The following is a 15,148-nucleotide window of genomic DNA, read 5'->3' on the forward strand; positions in this document are numbered from 1 at the left end:
ACCCTGTGTTTAAAGTAACCGCCTTTTCCGAAGGTAGAATGTTAATTTTATGATGTTCTAATTAAGTGAGTTTTTCTGCTATTATTTGTAAGTTTTCACTTACGTTCAAAGTTAATACCACGCGTTAATGATATGTTTAAAAAACAACCGGTGAGTAGAAATATTACCTGAGACCAGTTTAGTTTTGTTGCATGTTCCTGAAGCGAACAAGTTAAATTTCACCGTTAAATTTCGAATTGCTCTGGTATCGTAATGTCTAAGCGGTTATCCTTGTTTAAAGGCAATGTTAGAATTGTAAAAACTGAAATCATGTATCTTAATTTTACTATTGAACTACTTTTATTGAATTTTTCTTAACGGAGTAAAACTATTGTTGTACATTTTGTAACATGACTTATCCTGAAACTTCGGATATATCAATTTATTACTATTTAAACGTACACATATGTATACTCATAAGTATATATGTATGTATATAAATGCTTTAAGTACATATTTACAGCACAGAGATGTTACTTATTCTCTTAAAAAACATATAATAAGTACATATTTTAAGCTTAATATATTATACTTTGCAATTTTCTATTAATTTTTCGATAGCATATACATACATAGGTCTTGTAAAATATAAACATGTACATGCCTCTTAAAATTACTAATTATTGTAAAATTCATATAGCGCTAACATAGAACGCCTATGTTATATATTGTCTTATGTCAGTTGAACAATTTTATTTTTGGTTGCCATCAAATTCACCGAATTCCTATAATGTGTATAAATACATGTTCCTGATGACTAATAAATGGCTAATCAAATGCCGAACTTTTAGTCAGCAGTGTTAGTTTGAAGTAGTACACTAGTTAAATATGGAAACATTTCCTGAGTGGACATATCGTCCTGTTGGCTGTGACCGTTATTCCTGTAACTCTATACAGTTTTATTTTTGAAGCGAGGATTCTGTTCGTACGCCTACAAAAAAAAGAAAAGAATTAATTGGTCATCATTGCTTCAACATTAAAAAATTGAGTGTGTTTTCACCTTTCGAGCTATCATGAGTAGATTATCGTACGCACTATTGCCGGTTTGCTTTACCATGTCGTAGAATACTTTAGATTCACTTTCAGTCAACAATTTATACGGTGCGTCGAATTCCACCGCGCGTCCAGCATCCATGACCAGCACCTTATCCGAGTCCATGACCGTGTGCAAACGATGCGCAATTGTGAGAACCGTGCAATATTTGAATTTACTTCTTATTGTCAATTGTATGAGTGCATCCGTCTGCGGATCTACATTTGCCGTTGCCTCGTCCAGCACGAGAATTTTATTTTCACGTAGTATAGCACGTGCCAGGCATACCAACTGTCGTTGACCGACACTGAAATTACTGCCACCCTCTGATATTTTGCTTTGTAAGCCGCTCGGCAACTCGGCCACAGCATCTTTCAGTTCAACCTGCAACACAGATGTGTACATATGTATTTATACTAATATTATATCTAAGTATTTGATAATTTCCGCTTACCTCCTCAAGCACTGCCCATAATTTGGCATCTGAATACTCGTCGAATGGATCCAAATTGTAACGCATTGTGCCCGAAAAGAGCACCGGTTCTTGTGGTATTATGGAGATTTTGCTGCGCAAATCATGCAAACCCAACTCCTCAATATTTCTTGTGTCTATAATGATGGAACCCTCATTGTACGATAGGCGAAAGAGCGCATTGATGAGCGAAGATTTGCCTGCACCGGTACGTCCCACAATACCCACCTTTTCCGATGGTTGTATTTCAAAGTTTAACGATTTCAATACACGATCTGATTTCGAATCCGGAAAATAGCGTAGACTAAGCTCATCAAATACGATTTTACCCTGTTCGGGCCATGTTTTCGGTGGTTTTTTACTGAGTTTACTTTCAAGTTCTCCTTCGGGTTCAATTTCTTCATATTCTATTAGACGTTCTACACTCGTCATACTATTTTCGAGCTCAGCTGATTGACGCATACCCCATTGCACCATACCCGTCAGGCCCATGGCCTGAGTCACAGCCAAGCCAACATCGCCACCATTGTCAGGTGAGGAAACCAAAAAACTTAATGTAGTAACAGCTATATAGAGTGCACAGAAACAGTCGAGCCAGTAGCCAAAAGCGCGATTTGTTATCAAAAACATATAATAGCCAGAGCTGTGCAAATCCTGATAATTGTCAAACTCATTTATCAGCATCTGCTGGGCCGCGAAAGCGCGTATCGTCGGTAGGCCATTAAGTGAGGCGCTCAAGTGTGAATAGATGGGCGAACGTGCTGGAAAGAGTAACAAGTTTAGCATAGTGTAACTGCTTTTTTACTAATTCTTTATGATCAGCTTACTAACTGCTTCAAGACGTTTTACATCGCGCGACGTATTTAAGTAAAACGAACGCATTGCATAGAAAATAAGCGCCAGCACAGCCGTCACCAGGAGATTCATTGGATTTACAATGGTGATTACAATGACAATACCAAACAAGCTCAGGAAATTCTGTATGACATCCATCATTACCCATGGCAGCAATTCATCCACTTGACCCAAATCCTTTGCGAAACGATTTAGTATGCGACCAGAGGGGTTTGTATGAAAGAAGTACATGGATGCGCGTGTGATGCCACGGTACATTGCATTGTGCAGCTCCGTTGAGGACAGCATCGTCATTGTGTTGAAGAGCAAGCTGCGGCCGACAGCAAAAACGATGATGGCCAAAATGATGCCGAAAAATATATAAATATCCATTGGGTCAGTATTACTGTTCAGTCTTGGATCGTGCGCATCCGTGGCGTTAGTTATATTAACAGCCAAATCACGCGCTTGGCTAGCTAGTTGTTGCTCGTTTTTATTAACCCTATGGAGAATCGCGCAACAAAACGGAACACTTTAACACAAAATGAATGAATGAAAGCGTACAGATAACTTACCACATCGAGACGTAGAAGTCGCCAGTAGACCCCAATATCTGTGCCGCAACACAAAAGAACGCCGTTATAGAGAACAACAAATATCCGCCACTGGCACCGAAATACTTTTTATATAGTCCCCAACCAATTTTACCCATCTCACGCTTCTCCTGCACTTGCAAAGGCGAATCAGCTGCTTCTTCAATCAAAGAGTCCGCTATCGACTCGTCCATCGAACTCATTGTCGCAGTGCTATTCTGTCGATTCATATTGATCTGTGTTGACTTACTCTTCCCTTCCGCATCGCTATCATCACCACCCTTACTACTCTCTTCTGGAGCCGTCAGCAAATTCGCAAAATCCAGACCGCTACTGCGCATCGACTGATAGGTACCCACAGCACTGATCTTGCCCTTATCCATTATAACAATGATATCAGCTTGTTCTAAGAATTGCAACTGATGCGTAACCAAAACGACGATTTCATTGCGCAGATAACCACGCATACACTGGTCAAAGAGATGACGACCGACATGCGTGTCCACCGCGCTTAGTGGATCATCGAGCAGGTAAACATCGGCTTTACGGTATACGGCGCGCGCTAAGCTGATACGCGCCTTTTGACCGCCCGAAAGCGATGCGCCACGTTCACCCACTAACGTTTTGTCGCCATGTGGCAGCAGCTCGAAATCGCGTTCCAGCGCGCACTTTTTCACCACCGCGCGATAACGATGTTTGTCCATAGGTAAGCCGAATAATATGTTCTGCCGTATGGTGCCAGTGAACAACCAAGGCTCCTGCGAGGCATACGAGTAGGAGCCGTGTACTGTAATGGAACCCGATTCCGTAGGCAGTTCACCAAGTATGGCTTGTATCAAACTAAAAAAAAGCGCAAATTATTAAAATCAAGTGAACACCTATATGAACAATAATTACTTTTCATAATTTGATTGTCGTTGGTATGTTAAGTCCAACACTATTGGCAATTACTCGTACCTTGACTTTCCGGAACCCACCGGTCCAATGACAGCCACTAGTGTGCGCGGTTTTACATTCAAGTTCACATTGTTCAGCGTATATTCTATTGCGGTGGGATCCCACTTCGCTTTCAAATTACATATTTCAATGCCAGCTTCTTTACGTGCTGGCTCCTGTGTTATTTGTTTCGTTAACTTTAGATTACCATTCAGGTCGTCTGTCTTCTTAGTTTTATTACAGCTATTCGCTGAAATTTTCGAGTTATCACCGATTTCTTCGTATAATAAGTAATCTGTTATACGCTTCATGGACACAAGCGTTTCCGAGATTTGTTGAATACCATTGGGAAAGGCCACAACCATGGTGTTGCGCAAAATGCTGTAAAAGGCAGTGATAACGAAGGCTTTTTCCGCGGTGAGAAAGTTACCCAACAGCACATAGCCGACTAAGCTGACGAAAACAGATACGCGGGTCATATACATCGCGAACGATTGCAAGATGCCGCGTATATAGTTATTGTAGCGTATGGCTGACATTTCCTTTCGACGTACAAACTGTATCATCTTGCCGAAAGGTTTCTCCCACGCATACATCTTAATCACCTGTATGCCCGAGACAATCTCGTTCATCATGCGCACGCGTTCGTCGGTGCGCAAGGCTGTGCGCAAACGCAGCTTCGATGTCATTTTGCCCAAAAACGCTTGCAGCGGTATGAATAACAACATAGCTGCGACACCGAACAGCGATGCGATACCGATCTTAAATGGAAGTACATAAATGAACTGTTGGTTAAACTAAAAACTAAAGTTTTTACGAACACTTACCTCTCTATACATAAGTACGGCTACAACGATGATCTCTATGGGTCCCACCCACAACACGTGTATGTGCATGATGGATGTGTCCAAGCGACCGACATCATTAGATATCAGGTTGACTACTTGGCCCGTCGTGGTGCCGCCCAACGCCGTTCTGTTCAATCGCAGCGCTTTCCTATAAATCAAATTGCACATGGCGAGACGCACCTTCATGCCGATATGTTGTATACCCAGCATATAGGGATGCCTGAAGAGCACGTTAATCACATTGCAGAGTATCACACCCATGGCGTAGATGTATGCGGTATATTTGTCATCCTTGTTCGTGGGATTCGCATAGTAATTGACTAGACCTCCAAGAAATAGTGGCTGTGTGACGCTGTGAACAACAATAGAATTGCTTAAAGAAATAATACATTAGAGACTAGAAAAGGTTGACTTACCGCAGTCCGATTTCCAATGAAAATAGCAAAAATCCTAAAGCTAAGAATTGCAACCCAAATACGCGTATCACAGCTAGAAGCAAGTTGGGTTCTTTATTTTTAAGGCGCTTCTTCTCAATCTCCGCTTCCCAAGCTGCATTTAATTTAATACCGAGCGTTTCTGAAAAAAGGGTTTTAAATATTCTGTCAAGCGCCGATTTCAATATTTTAAAGGTCTGCATTATCGTCCTCAGGATTTTTTGAATAAATATCGGGGGCTAGGAAGGTCTTTAGTTCCCACAGTTTACCTCTGTTTATAGTCTCAATCGACTTTCTTTCCATAAACGTATATATTAATCTTGAATTAGTGTCTTTCTTTGACACTGCCTAACTGGATGTGGTATCGGTAATCACACGGTCAAGCATGTCCAAAGACACCTGTTCATGGTACTTTTTTTTGAAACAAATCAGCTTTATCGGGACGAGTCGAGCAAGTACGCGTTTCATACCCAGAATACTCGAGCTCTCCTGTCATCTCTCTAACACTTGCCTGACGATTTCCCAACACCATATCTTTCACTTTTTTAATAAAAAGGTCGAAGGTCATTCAGAATGAGGCATGCCTTCAACGATCTCTCGACCGTCTTTGAAGCTTTGTACTACTCTTTGGCTTGTGTTTTCGATAAAACTGAATCACCATAAGCCTTTTCCAACATTCGCAACGATTCATATTCGGCATAACAATTAAGGGCGGTCCTACCAACTTAGCAAAATACATATTTTTGAAATATCATTTACCCGGGGAATTTAGTTACAATTCCGGCTGCTTTTTTGTCACAATTTCTAACAGCGATTAGGGTCTAATGAATACATTTTTGTTTCTTTTGGCAGTCAGTGGCGTTCACAGCTACTAAAACAATTGTGTTTCCTATAAAGATGATTCCCGAAAGTAAGGTTTTTCCAAGCCGAACATGCTTTTAATATATCTTTGGCGTGGAATGTGAAGCTTCTTAGACTTAATAAAGATATTACTATAAAATTTATTAAACTATCAAAAAAGCCTTAAGCTTCAAAGTTCCATTGATTGTGAATATAGTGAATACAGATTTTTTGCAAAATAACCTCAAACTTTATGTTCTTAATTCTTTATATGCATTTACTTACAAGTAAAAGGTACCTCACCTGACTTGTGTTCATCCAATGCCTTATATAGATCCCTTTCATCCAGAGTTTTTTTACGCCCTTTGAAAAATATCGGTATAGTAAAGCTAAAACATGAAAAATACTCATTATAATCGTCGCCGAAATTATGATAATAACTACAAATTATATATAATATAAAATTTACAATACTGTATTAAAAATAAGCAGTTGAATACATTAAAAATCAGAATGGAATTAGTCTAAACAATTTTCTATAAAGCAAAGGCGGTATGCATAAAAAATAACTAGTAGTAGTAGAATAGCTTTCTTCTTAAGTAAACTTGATGAGTGTATTACCATACATACTCGTATAAATGTATGTATGTACACATCTTAAACAAAGATTTTGTTATATTGATATCCATGTTGTTTGAATTACTCATATTGTTTGTTTCTTGTAGAAAATGAAATTTACGATACTTTTGTTTTACCCTAAACTATATTAACTTTGCTGAGAAGCTTGTACTAACAGAGGTCGTAGACCTTATAAAGCAGCATATACTACATATATACTAACTATATGTACATAGGTAGAACTGGTCAGCGTAACGTGCTGAATGAATTTAGCTATGCCCATCTGTCTGTCGGTCTGTTTATACGCGTACTACCTAACTTTTTGAGAAATTTATATGAACTTTTGCATCCGCTCTTTTCTCCACAAGAAACTGCTAATTTGTCGGAATCGCCATATCGGACCGCCGTAGTATATATACAGCTGTAATATAAACTGAATGAATCAAGTGTGTGTAAAGAAAGCTCTTTCATTTGACGTGATATCTTCATGAAATTTTGCATGGATTATTGTCTATGGCAATGGCGTAATTTCCGAAGAAATCAGTCAGATCGAGTCACTATAGCATATAGTAGCCATACAAACTAACCGCTCAAAATCAAGTTTCTTGGATTGTTGAAGAATATTATAGCCCCGTTGCAACCGAAGTTAACGTTTTTTCTTGTTATGCTCTTGCAGCAAGTAGTTTCGTTCACCTAACGGTTGTATGTATCACCTATCGCTATAGATATAGGATAACTTATATATAAATGTTCTGGATGACGAGACGAGTTGAAATCCTGGTAACTGTCTGTCTGTCCGTCCGTTCGTCCATGCAAGCTGTAACTTGAGCAAAATTGAGATATCTTGATGAAATTTGGTATGAGCATTCTAATATTTTACCTCCGAGATAATATTAAAGGGATTTATGGGATTTCATAGTGGGAGTGGCAGCGCCCACTTATTGGTGAAATTACATATGTATCTCGAGACCCGACCAACCGATTTCGACTAAATTTGGTATGTAATATTCTCTTCATATTCCTATGTCGCGGTACGAAAATGTATACCAAACACGCCTACTTCCCATATATAGAGCACAATTTTAAATTTCACTTGATTATTTCACATACTAGTACTTTAACCAAGAAGCAATTAATATAACGAGATACAACTTTGCATGAATAAAGCCTTTAGTGTATGCCACCTTATGTCCAAAAATTGTTCAAATCCAATAAAGACGTTTTAAGTCCCTAGGTACCGAATATTTGGACCCCAGTACCTATGTATAGTGGACTTTTTATGCAAAATATCGGATACACAATTGAAATTCAGAGAGAATCCTTTGCTGACAGTAGCAAATCTGTGTATCAAAAATGAATTGAATCGGGTCAATACTTCTCAGCTGCCTTATACCTAATATAGAGATTTTCGAACTGCCGGGTGACTTTATATCGCATATATCGGTCAAAAAGGGAGTTAACTTAATAAAATTGAGAGTGTGTGCTTTTCTTATAACGATGCACATTTATGCTTATGTTGAATAAAATCAGGTGAAAACTTGTCATAGACCCTTTAAAATTAACAGGCCTTATGTACCTGAAGATACTTCACTGGCTTTAGTCCTTCCAAGTTTCAAGAGTATAAAATCTTCGGTTGAATCCGATTAGCTCTTCCTTATTTTTTTATTTTTGTTTTTACTAATTAAATGAAATACTTTTGTTAAATTATATATTTTTCCTGTTATACCAATTTTGCAAATATATACATACTTTATGTATGTACTTACGCTAGAATTCTTTCAGCATAATTACACATCCATATGTACTTACATACAAATGTATATGTATATCTTAATAAAAAAATTGCATAATATGCACTAAAAATGTCTACTGTTCAACGTCACCCACATACATATGACACTTGTTTATGTATCTTTGATTTTACCACAACTAAAGCTGGCTTACGCCGTCATATATCTATAAAGAACAACATGTCAACATTTGTCACTGATAAGAAAAAGTTATAAGCTGATATTGCTTGTAGTGAATTTCCACAGTCAACAGGTTTAATGGAGTCCATTTAATATGCCTTTAATTAATTAATTCATTGAATTCAATAGAACACGGATATACATAGGTACTTATGTACATATGTATGTACTTGTATATACATTTGTGTACCATATTTAATTGTCGGAACATATGTTTGTATGTATGCACTTTTCATCAACATAGATATATAGAGTGTCTCACATATAGTATCTCAGAAATTATATTTTTTAAATAAAAATGAAGCCAAAAGATTTTTGGTTTGTACATAGAATTTTATTTTGCAAACTTTAAAGTTTTAACTCTGAGTTAAAATAAAAAACGAAACTTACGAGGTGTGTTCAAAAAGTATCGCGAATCGTAACTGACAGTTTTCTTCGATTGCAGGGGCGTGGTGCATCATGAGTTCTTGCCACAGCAATCCGCCAGAAACGCCCGGATTTGTGGAAGAACAAAAATTGGCTTTTGCACCACGATAACGCCCCTGCTCACACATCGTTGCTTGTGCGCGACTTTTTGGCTAAAAACAACACACTAATGATGCTGCAGCCACCGTATTCCCTAGATCTGGCCCCCTGTGACTTTTTCTTGTTCCCTACACTGAAGAGGCCCATGAAAGGACGACGTTACGCTTCTCGTGACGAGATAAAGACGGCATCGAAGGAGAAGAAGATAAAAAAAATAATTTTTTGAAGTGCTTCGAAGATTGGAAAAACCGTTGGCACAAGTGTATAATATCTCATGGGGATTACTTTGAAGGGGACAAAATAGATATTCATGAATAACTAAATAATTTTTGAAAAAACACAAAATTCGCGATACTTTTTGAACACACCTCGTATTTGGGCCTGATTGTGGCAGCAAAGTTTCCGGATTCGTTTAAGTACGCAGGTGGAAATGTACTGCTGTGGGACTGTATGTAAGCATTGTTTCACAGACATTAACGCGATGCTGTTTTTCGAAAAAACTGAGTGATATTGGAACCGATCGTGTTTTCAGTTTTCTTAGATCCAAATGATCTTTCAAAATCATTTCACAGATCCGTAAGATCTCTGATTGTTAATCGCCAATTCTCGATTCTCTTATTTTATTGACGTGCTGGTCATCAGTTGTTGTTGATGACCGTCCTGGACGTGGTTCGTTGTTTACGCGTTCCCGACCCTCTTTGAATAATTTGTACCAATCAAAAACCCATGCTCGCGATAAACAATTATCACCGAAGGACTTTTCCAACATTCTGAACATTTCATCCCCCGAAATTTGATTTTACGCGCAGAAAATTTAATGGAACTTCTTTGTTGAATAATTTCCCTTTTTTTCACTTTATGTACTTCAGAAAGACAAGCGTATGCTAAACACTAATGATTATTTTGATGTGACATTTAGCACAGATGTCAACCGACGAATTAAAAAGTCTTACTATCTTTTGATAATAATAAATGAAATATAGAGAACTGATTTCATTATTACATAACTAGGAAACACTTCAAGTTATGTTCAGAAACCTTTTTTTTTTATAACAATTCACATCTAGCTGCATAATTACATAACACTCAATGTGTGATAAATACAGATAACGACACCTGTGCCCAATAACCGAATGTTTGAGTTGATTGTTTCTAAATCAAATAAATTTACTATATTCTAAATGTTCCGTCATATCTACATATTTATATAATAAGGCAATTTGAAATTTGTGTTGTTATTTTTATAGCATCCGATCATTAAAAGTCCTATACCAGCAAACTTGATCCTCAATAGTACACGATAATTCCCCAACTCTATTTTATATATTTTATAATATGCCGTTATATGGAAGCTGGACATACATATGTACCTCTAGACGAATTTTATATGCATATTGATCGAAAGTTAAACCAATGACACACTGTCCTATACATATATTCTTCTGTATAATAATTCCTGCTACCAAGTTTCATTTTTCGATACCGAACTCCCGCATTGTTTTTGTTTTTTTTATGTATTTTAATAATTTCGTTTTTTTTAGTATGAAATCTTTCGGAATTGTAGCCATTATCTGAATTTAAATTGTTGTTGGAAAGGATGGACAGACAGTTATGTAAGAAAGCCAAATTGTCAACTGACACAGCCTATTTTACAACAGCCACACTTATTTACAAAGCTAAATAAAAGCTTTATATTTTTCACAATCTCATAATAATAACAATAAGCGTGTAAATAACAGTTTAATAGCCAACACAACATTTAACGACGAGCACTTACCATAGCAAAAGCGCAGATAACGGATTTGCGCGTACGCGTGGATTTTCCGGCAACTCGTCGGCCTTTATGGACTGCATGCTGCAATGTCTGAGACTAATTCTTCTATGGCCACTTTTCACCTAACACTATGCACATTCATAACACAAATCTCAGTATTTGCTGAAATGTAATAAAATACAATTTATACACATATGGTTGCGTGTGTGTGTGTGTGTAGATAGTAAGGTAGAATATTAATAATAATACATTGGTGGGCAGCTTAAATATCATGGTGTGCTTATATCATAAAATAAGATAACTTCATTGTTACATAATACTGGCATTTCATAGTACTTATTTGCGTATGAATTATTTTTCCTGCTATTTGACGCATGTTTTATGCACACATACATACACACATATAGGTGACATGGAGTATAGTGGTGATAAGTTAAATGCGAAGCTACAATGTAATTTATGGCTTATGTCAATCTGTATATACATACATATGTATATATATTTACAGAAACATTTGTTTTTATGTATGTATAACATACATAGATACATAGTATTTGTGTAGTACATAGGTATGTACATATGTATGTACATTTCATGGGCGACCAAGCTAACGCCATCAGCAGTTTTTTGTCTTGTGCAACTGCAATTAAATTGATGAAACCCGCTAAAGTCAACAACTCAGAATACTTTGATAAATTATATGTACTCGTTTGATTTTGCTCGAATTAACAAAATAATTAATAATGAGAAAGACATTAGCACGATGTTTAATATTTTTTTTCATATGCCTGTATAGGTCTGTTATAATTGTCTTCAAATTACGATAATATTTTAAAAACGTGGAAGTATTCGATTTTTTAAGCGTTGACAATTTTGTATACCCTCAACAGTATAATAAGTTAGGTATATCTGTATATAACGGATTTTTCAATAAGGACGCTACAAAAGTAGACCTATAGGGACAGCAAACGACGCCTTTTTTGCTCTTTCTCTTCAGTAAGGTTGCCATTTCATCACGAAAAGATATGCGATCCAAATTATTAAAATTTACTGCCGAAATTCGGAGTCTGTAGCCTCAACTTTAAGAACGCTATGTCCAATTTATGGTTGGGTCCGTTTCGGTTACGTAGACCGGACTGTCATGGAAACGGTTCATTTTATGATCGTCATAATTGTCCTGTCTGATCAACAATTGAGCGTCTAGTGGAAAAAGCGAAATCCACAGGCACAGTACAAAATATTCCCATGCTAGTGAGACAAAAAATGGCCGTAGTGTCGAGAATATTGCTGCCGCTAGCGCATCGATTGAGGAACACCCAAACCAGTCTTCTCACACGTCGTTCTCAAGCGTTGAGCATCTCTATGACGTCGTTGTGGCGAATTGTGCGAAAAGATCTTGGCATACATCCTTACAAGATCAAATTGACGCAAGAACTGAAACCGCTTGATCACCATAATCGTCGTATATTTGTGAATTGGGCTGAGCAACAACTTGAAAATGATCCGGATTTTCATCGAAAAATTATCTTCAGCGATTAGGCTCATTTCTGGCTGAATGGTCATGCAGCAATCCACACGTACTCCGTGAGTCGCCATTACATCCCGAATAAAGTGCGGTTTGGTGCGGTTTATCGGTCGGCGGCCGTACTTTTTCCGTGATGATCAAGACCGGCACGTTACTGTGGAATCGCTACCGCTCAATCATTACCGAATGTTTTTGGCCCGCATTGGATGATTTGAACTTGGATAATATATAGGACAACAAACGACACAGCCAATGTCACAATCGATTTCTTGAAAACCAAGTTTGGTGAACGTGTTATCTCACGACATAGTCCAGTCAATTGGCCGCCTCGGTCGTGCAATTTGACGCAGTTAGACTTTTTCATGTGGGCTAGGTCAAGTCTATGGTCTATGCCAACAAGCCAGCGACGATTGATGAACTTCGTGCGAATATCGAACGAGAAATTGCAGCGGTATTAGCCGATTTATGCTTGAAAACAATGGAAAATTGAGTTCTGCAAGGGTGCCCGTGATAGCCATGCAAAAGAAATCGAGTTCCATACATAATAACATCAAATGTACTTTCACGGGAATAAATCATTGTTATCCAAAACCATTTTTGTTTTGTTTAAAAAAACTTTTGTAGCGCTCTTGTCGAAAAACCCGTTAGTTATCATACAAACTAATCGATCAAAATTAAGTTGTTGTATGGAAATTTTTTTTTTATCAAATAATACATATTAAATTCCTTTATATTTATACAATCATCTGCATTTGTCTACAAATACATAGATATAGCCGTTTATTCGGAATTTCACAACCGATACTCAGTCATATCATAAACCACTGCCACTCTTAATTCACAATGTCACCGCTTTCTATCACAAATCTATGGCGCGACCACAACTATTTTTTAGAATTGCGAAACAACTTCTATGAAAAATTATACCCATGAACATTTGTATGTATGTAACTGTATATATCATAAACAAGACACAACTGCATATATTCTTTCAAGTTTTTAAAGAAATACGTCTGGATGCATATATTAAAAAATTATTTTTATTATGTAAAAATATGATCACTCAGCTGTTCCTATTGATTAACGTTTATTACTTGATTGTAAACAAACGCTCATATATATTGAACTTTTATATAATTCACTATCAATTCTACCAATATGCGTACTTCAAACAGTGTTCGACAAGAGTACCGATCGGCAAAAGTACGCGCTGAGTATGATAAGCTAGAAAAGTACGTCCGCCGCCGCAGACACGACTACACTGATTTGAGAATATTTAATGTAAATGCTTGCTCGTGCCCGGCATCCAACGCATATGTGTTAAGGCGATATGTATATTTGAGAGCAAAAAGTTAAAAACTCTGGAACAAGTTTAATGAGTATAACTGGCAAAAAAGACCGGTGAGTCCCCAATGTATGGTAGTGTGTTGCATATGTATAGTAGATGTGCAAGCTTAAAGTTTGTAGCTCACTCATGCAGAGAATAATATAATAGTTTTTGCTATTTGTAGTAATTTACATATTGTATATAGTTACAAATTCATTTATACATATGTACAATAAAAAGTTTGAACAATATTATAGTCCAGGCAAGCAAAGAATATGAATCAAAATTTAAGAAACCAGGTTACAGCTTTTATTTGTATGTACATACATATGTTACATATTTACAGCAAAAAGATCATTTAAATATTTTTAGTTTTATTTTAAATTTTTATTAAAAATATAATATTTACACAATCCTTAAGGTTAAGTTCTAAAATTTAATTTATTTTTCTAATTTTTAAATTTTCAATAAAAAAATCAGTTGATAAAAATTAAAATAATTTAAGTGTCGCTTATTTTGTAATTCAAAAAATTATCATCAATTCTAACGTGTATATGTATGTACGTACATGTACCATCACTTACGCTCTTTCAACACATACAAAGTCTTTAATAACATTGTATTCTGTCTCTCTCTTTTTATATGATTTATGTTTAGGCTTCGATTTTATTTCCTTATTTTCTATTTTTTAATTTATTTGTATGTGTGTGTTTTATCGCTTTTTCGTTAACAATTTTGTTTAAACTCGAAACCAAATTATTTAATATAAGTTTGATACTCTATTACTGGCACCCGATATCGATACAAAAATATAATTTACATTAATTAAGAATTAATAGATACTTGATACAAGCATACGCATGTACATACATACATACAATATCTATGAAAAGATAGCACAAGTCATATCAGCTGTACACTAAATTCTTTAATAAAACATGTGGTACTTACTGATATAATATTATGTACATCAATTTGTTGTTTACCTATAACTAATTAATTTTTTTTGTGAAACTCTTTTACATACATACATATACTCGTGCATATGTGCATATGCATATGTATGTGAAGTCCAAAAAGCACTTTTGTTTATGCAGTTTAGTCCAGAAAAAATGTGCTTCAAATATACATGCATACATACATATGTACATGCATGTAAATTGAAAACTTGCTTTATTTTGGAATTACACGTTCCACTAACTTCTAATTAGATACATATGTATGTATATATTGCAACCATTAAATAACTTTATTATTTAATGTACTACAAAGCACTGAGTATTATTAATAACTTAACCGTAAACAAAACACCAGACGAATACGAAAAGAAACAAACAGCTGACTTTACTTATTATCAAATGTTATGGGAGAACACTATGG

At 36.3% G+C, this 15,148-nt stretch overlaps 1 protein-coding gene across 4 annotated transcripts; it reads right to left on the minus strand.

The window, feature by feature from the left end:
* Positions 1-320: 320 nt before the first annotated feature.
* LOC105231581 (probable multidrug resistance-associated protein lethal(2)03659) lies at positions 321-15,085 on the minus strand. Of its 4 annotated transcripts, none has more exons than XM_011212964.4 (11): positions 14,957-15,085; positions 10,920-11,078; positions 6,333-6,418; positions 5,172-5,331; positions 4,735-5,107; positions 3,929-4,668; positions 2,954-3,811; positions 2,372-2,880; positions 1,527-2,305; positions 1,040-1,456; positions 321-970 (listed from the first exon to the last, which is right to left on the minus strand). In XM_011212964.4, the coding sequence occupies exons 2-11, from the start codon at positions 10,994-10,996 to the stop codon at positions 929-931; spliced, it is 4,041 nt and encodes a 1,346-aa protein (XP_011211266.2). In that variant the 5' UTR covers positions 10,997-11,078; positions 14,957-15,085; the 3' UTR covers positions 321-928. The 4 variants fall into 4 exon arrangements, with proteins under 4 accessions (XP_011211266.2, XP_029408435.2, XP_011211265.2 ...); XM_029552575.2 differs by lacking the exon at positions 14,957-15,085 and adding an exon at positions 14,720-14,854; XM_011212963.4 differs by lacking the exon at positions 14,957-15,085 and adding an exon at positions 13,608-13,764.
* Positions 15,086-15,148: the final 63 nt, after the last annotated feature.

The sequence above is a fragment of the Bactrocera dorsalis genome, unplaced genomic scaffold, assembly GCF_023373825.1.
Source record: "Bactrocera dorsalis isolate Fly_Bdor unplaced genomic scaffold, ASM2337382v1 BdCtg011, whole genome shotgun sequence".
In the NCBI taxonomy this organism is placed as follows: domain Eukaryota; kingdom Metazoa; phylum Arthropoda; class Insecta; order Diptera; family Tephritidae; genus Bactrocera; species Bactrocera dorsalis.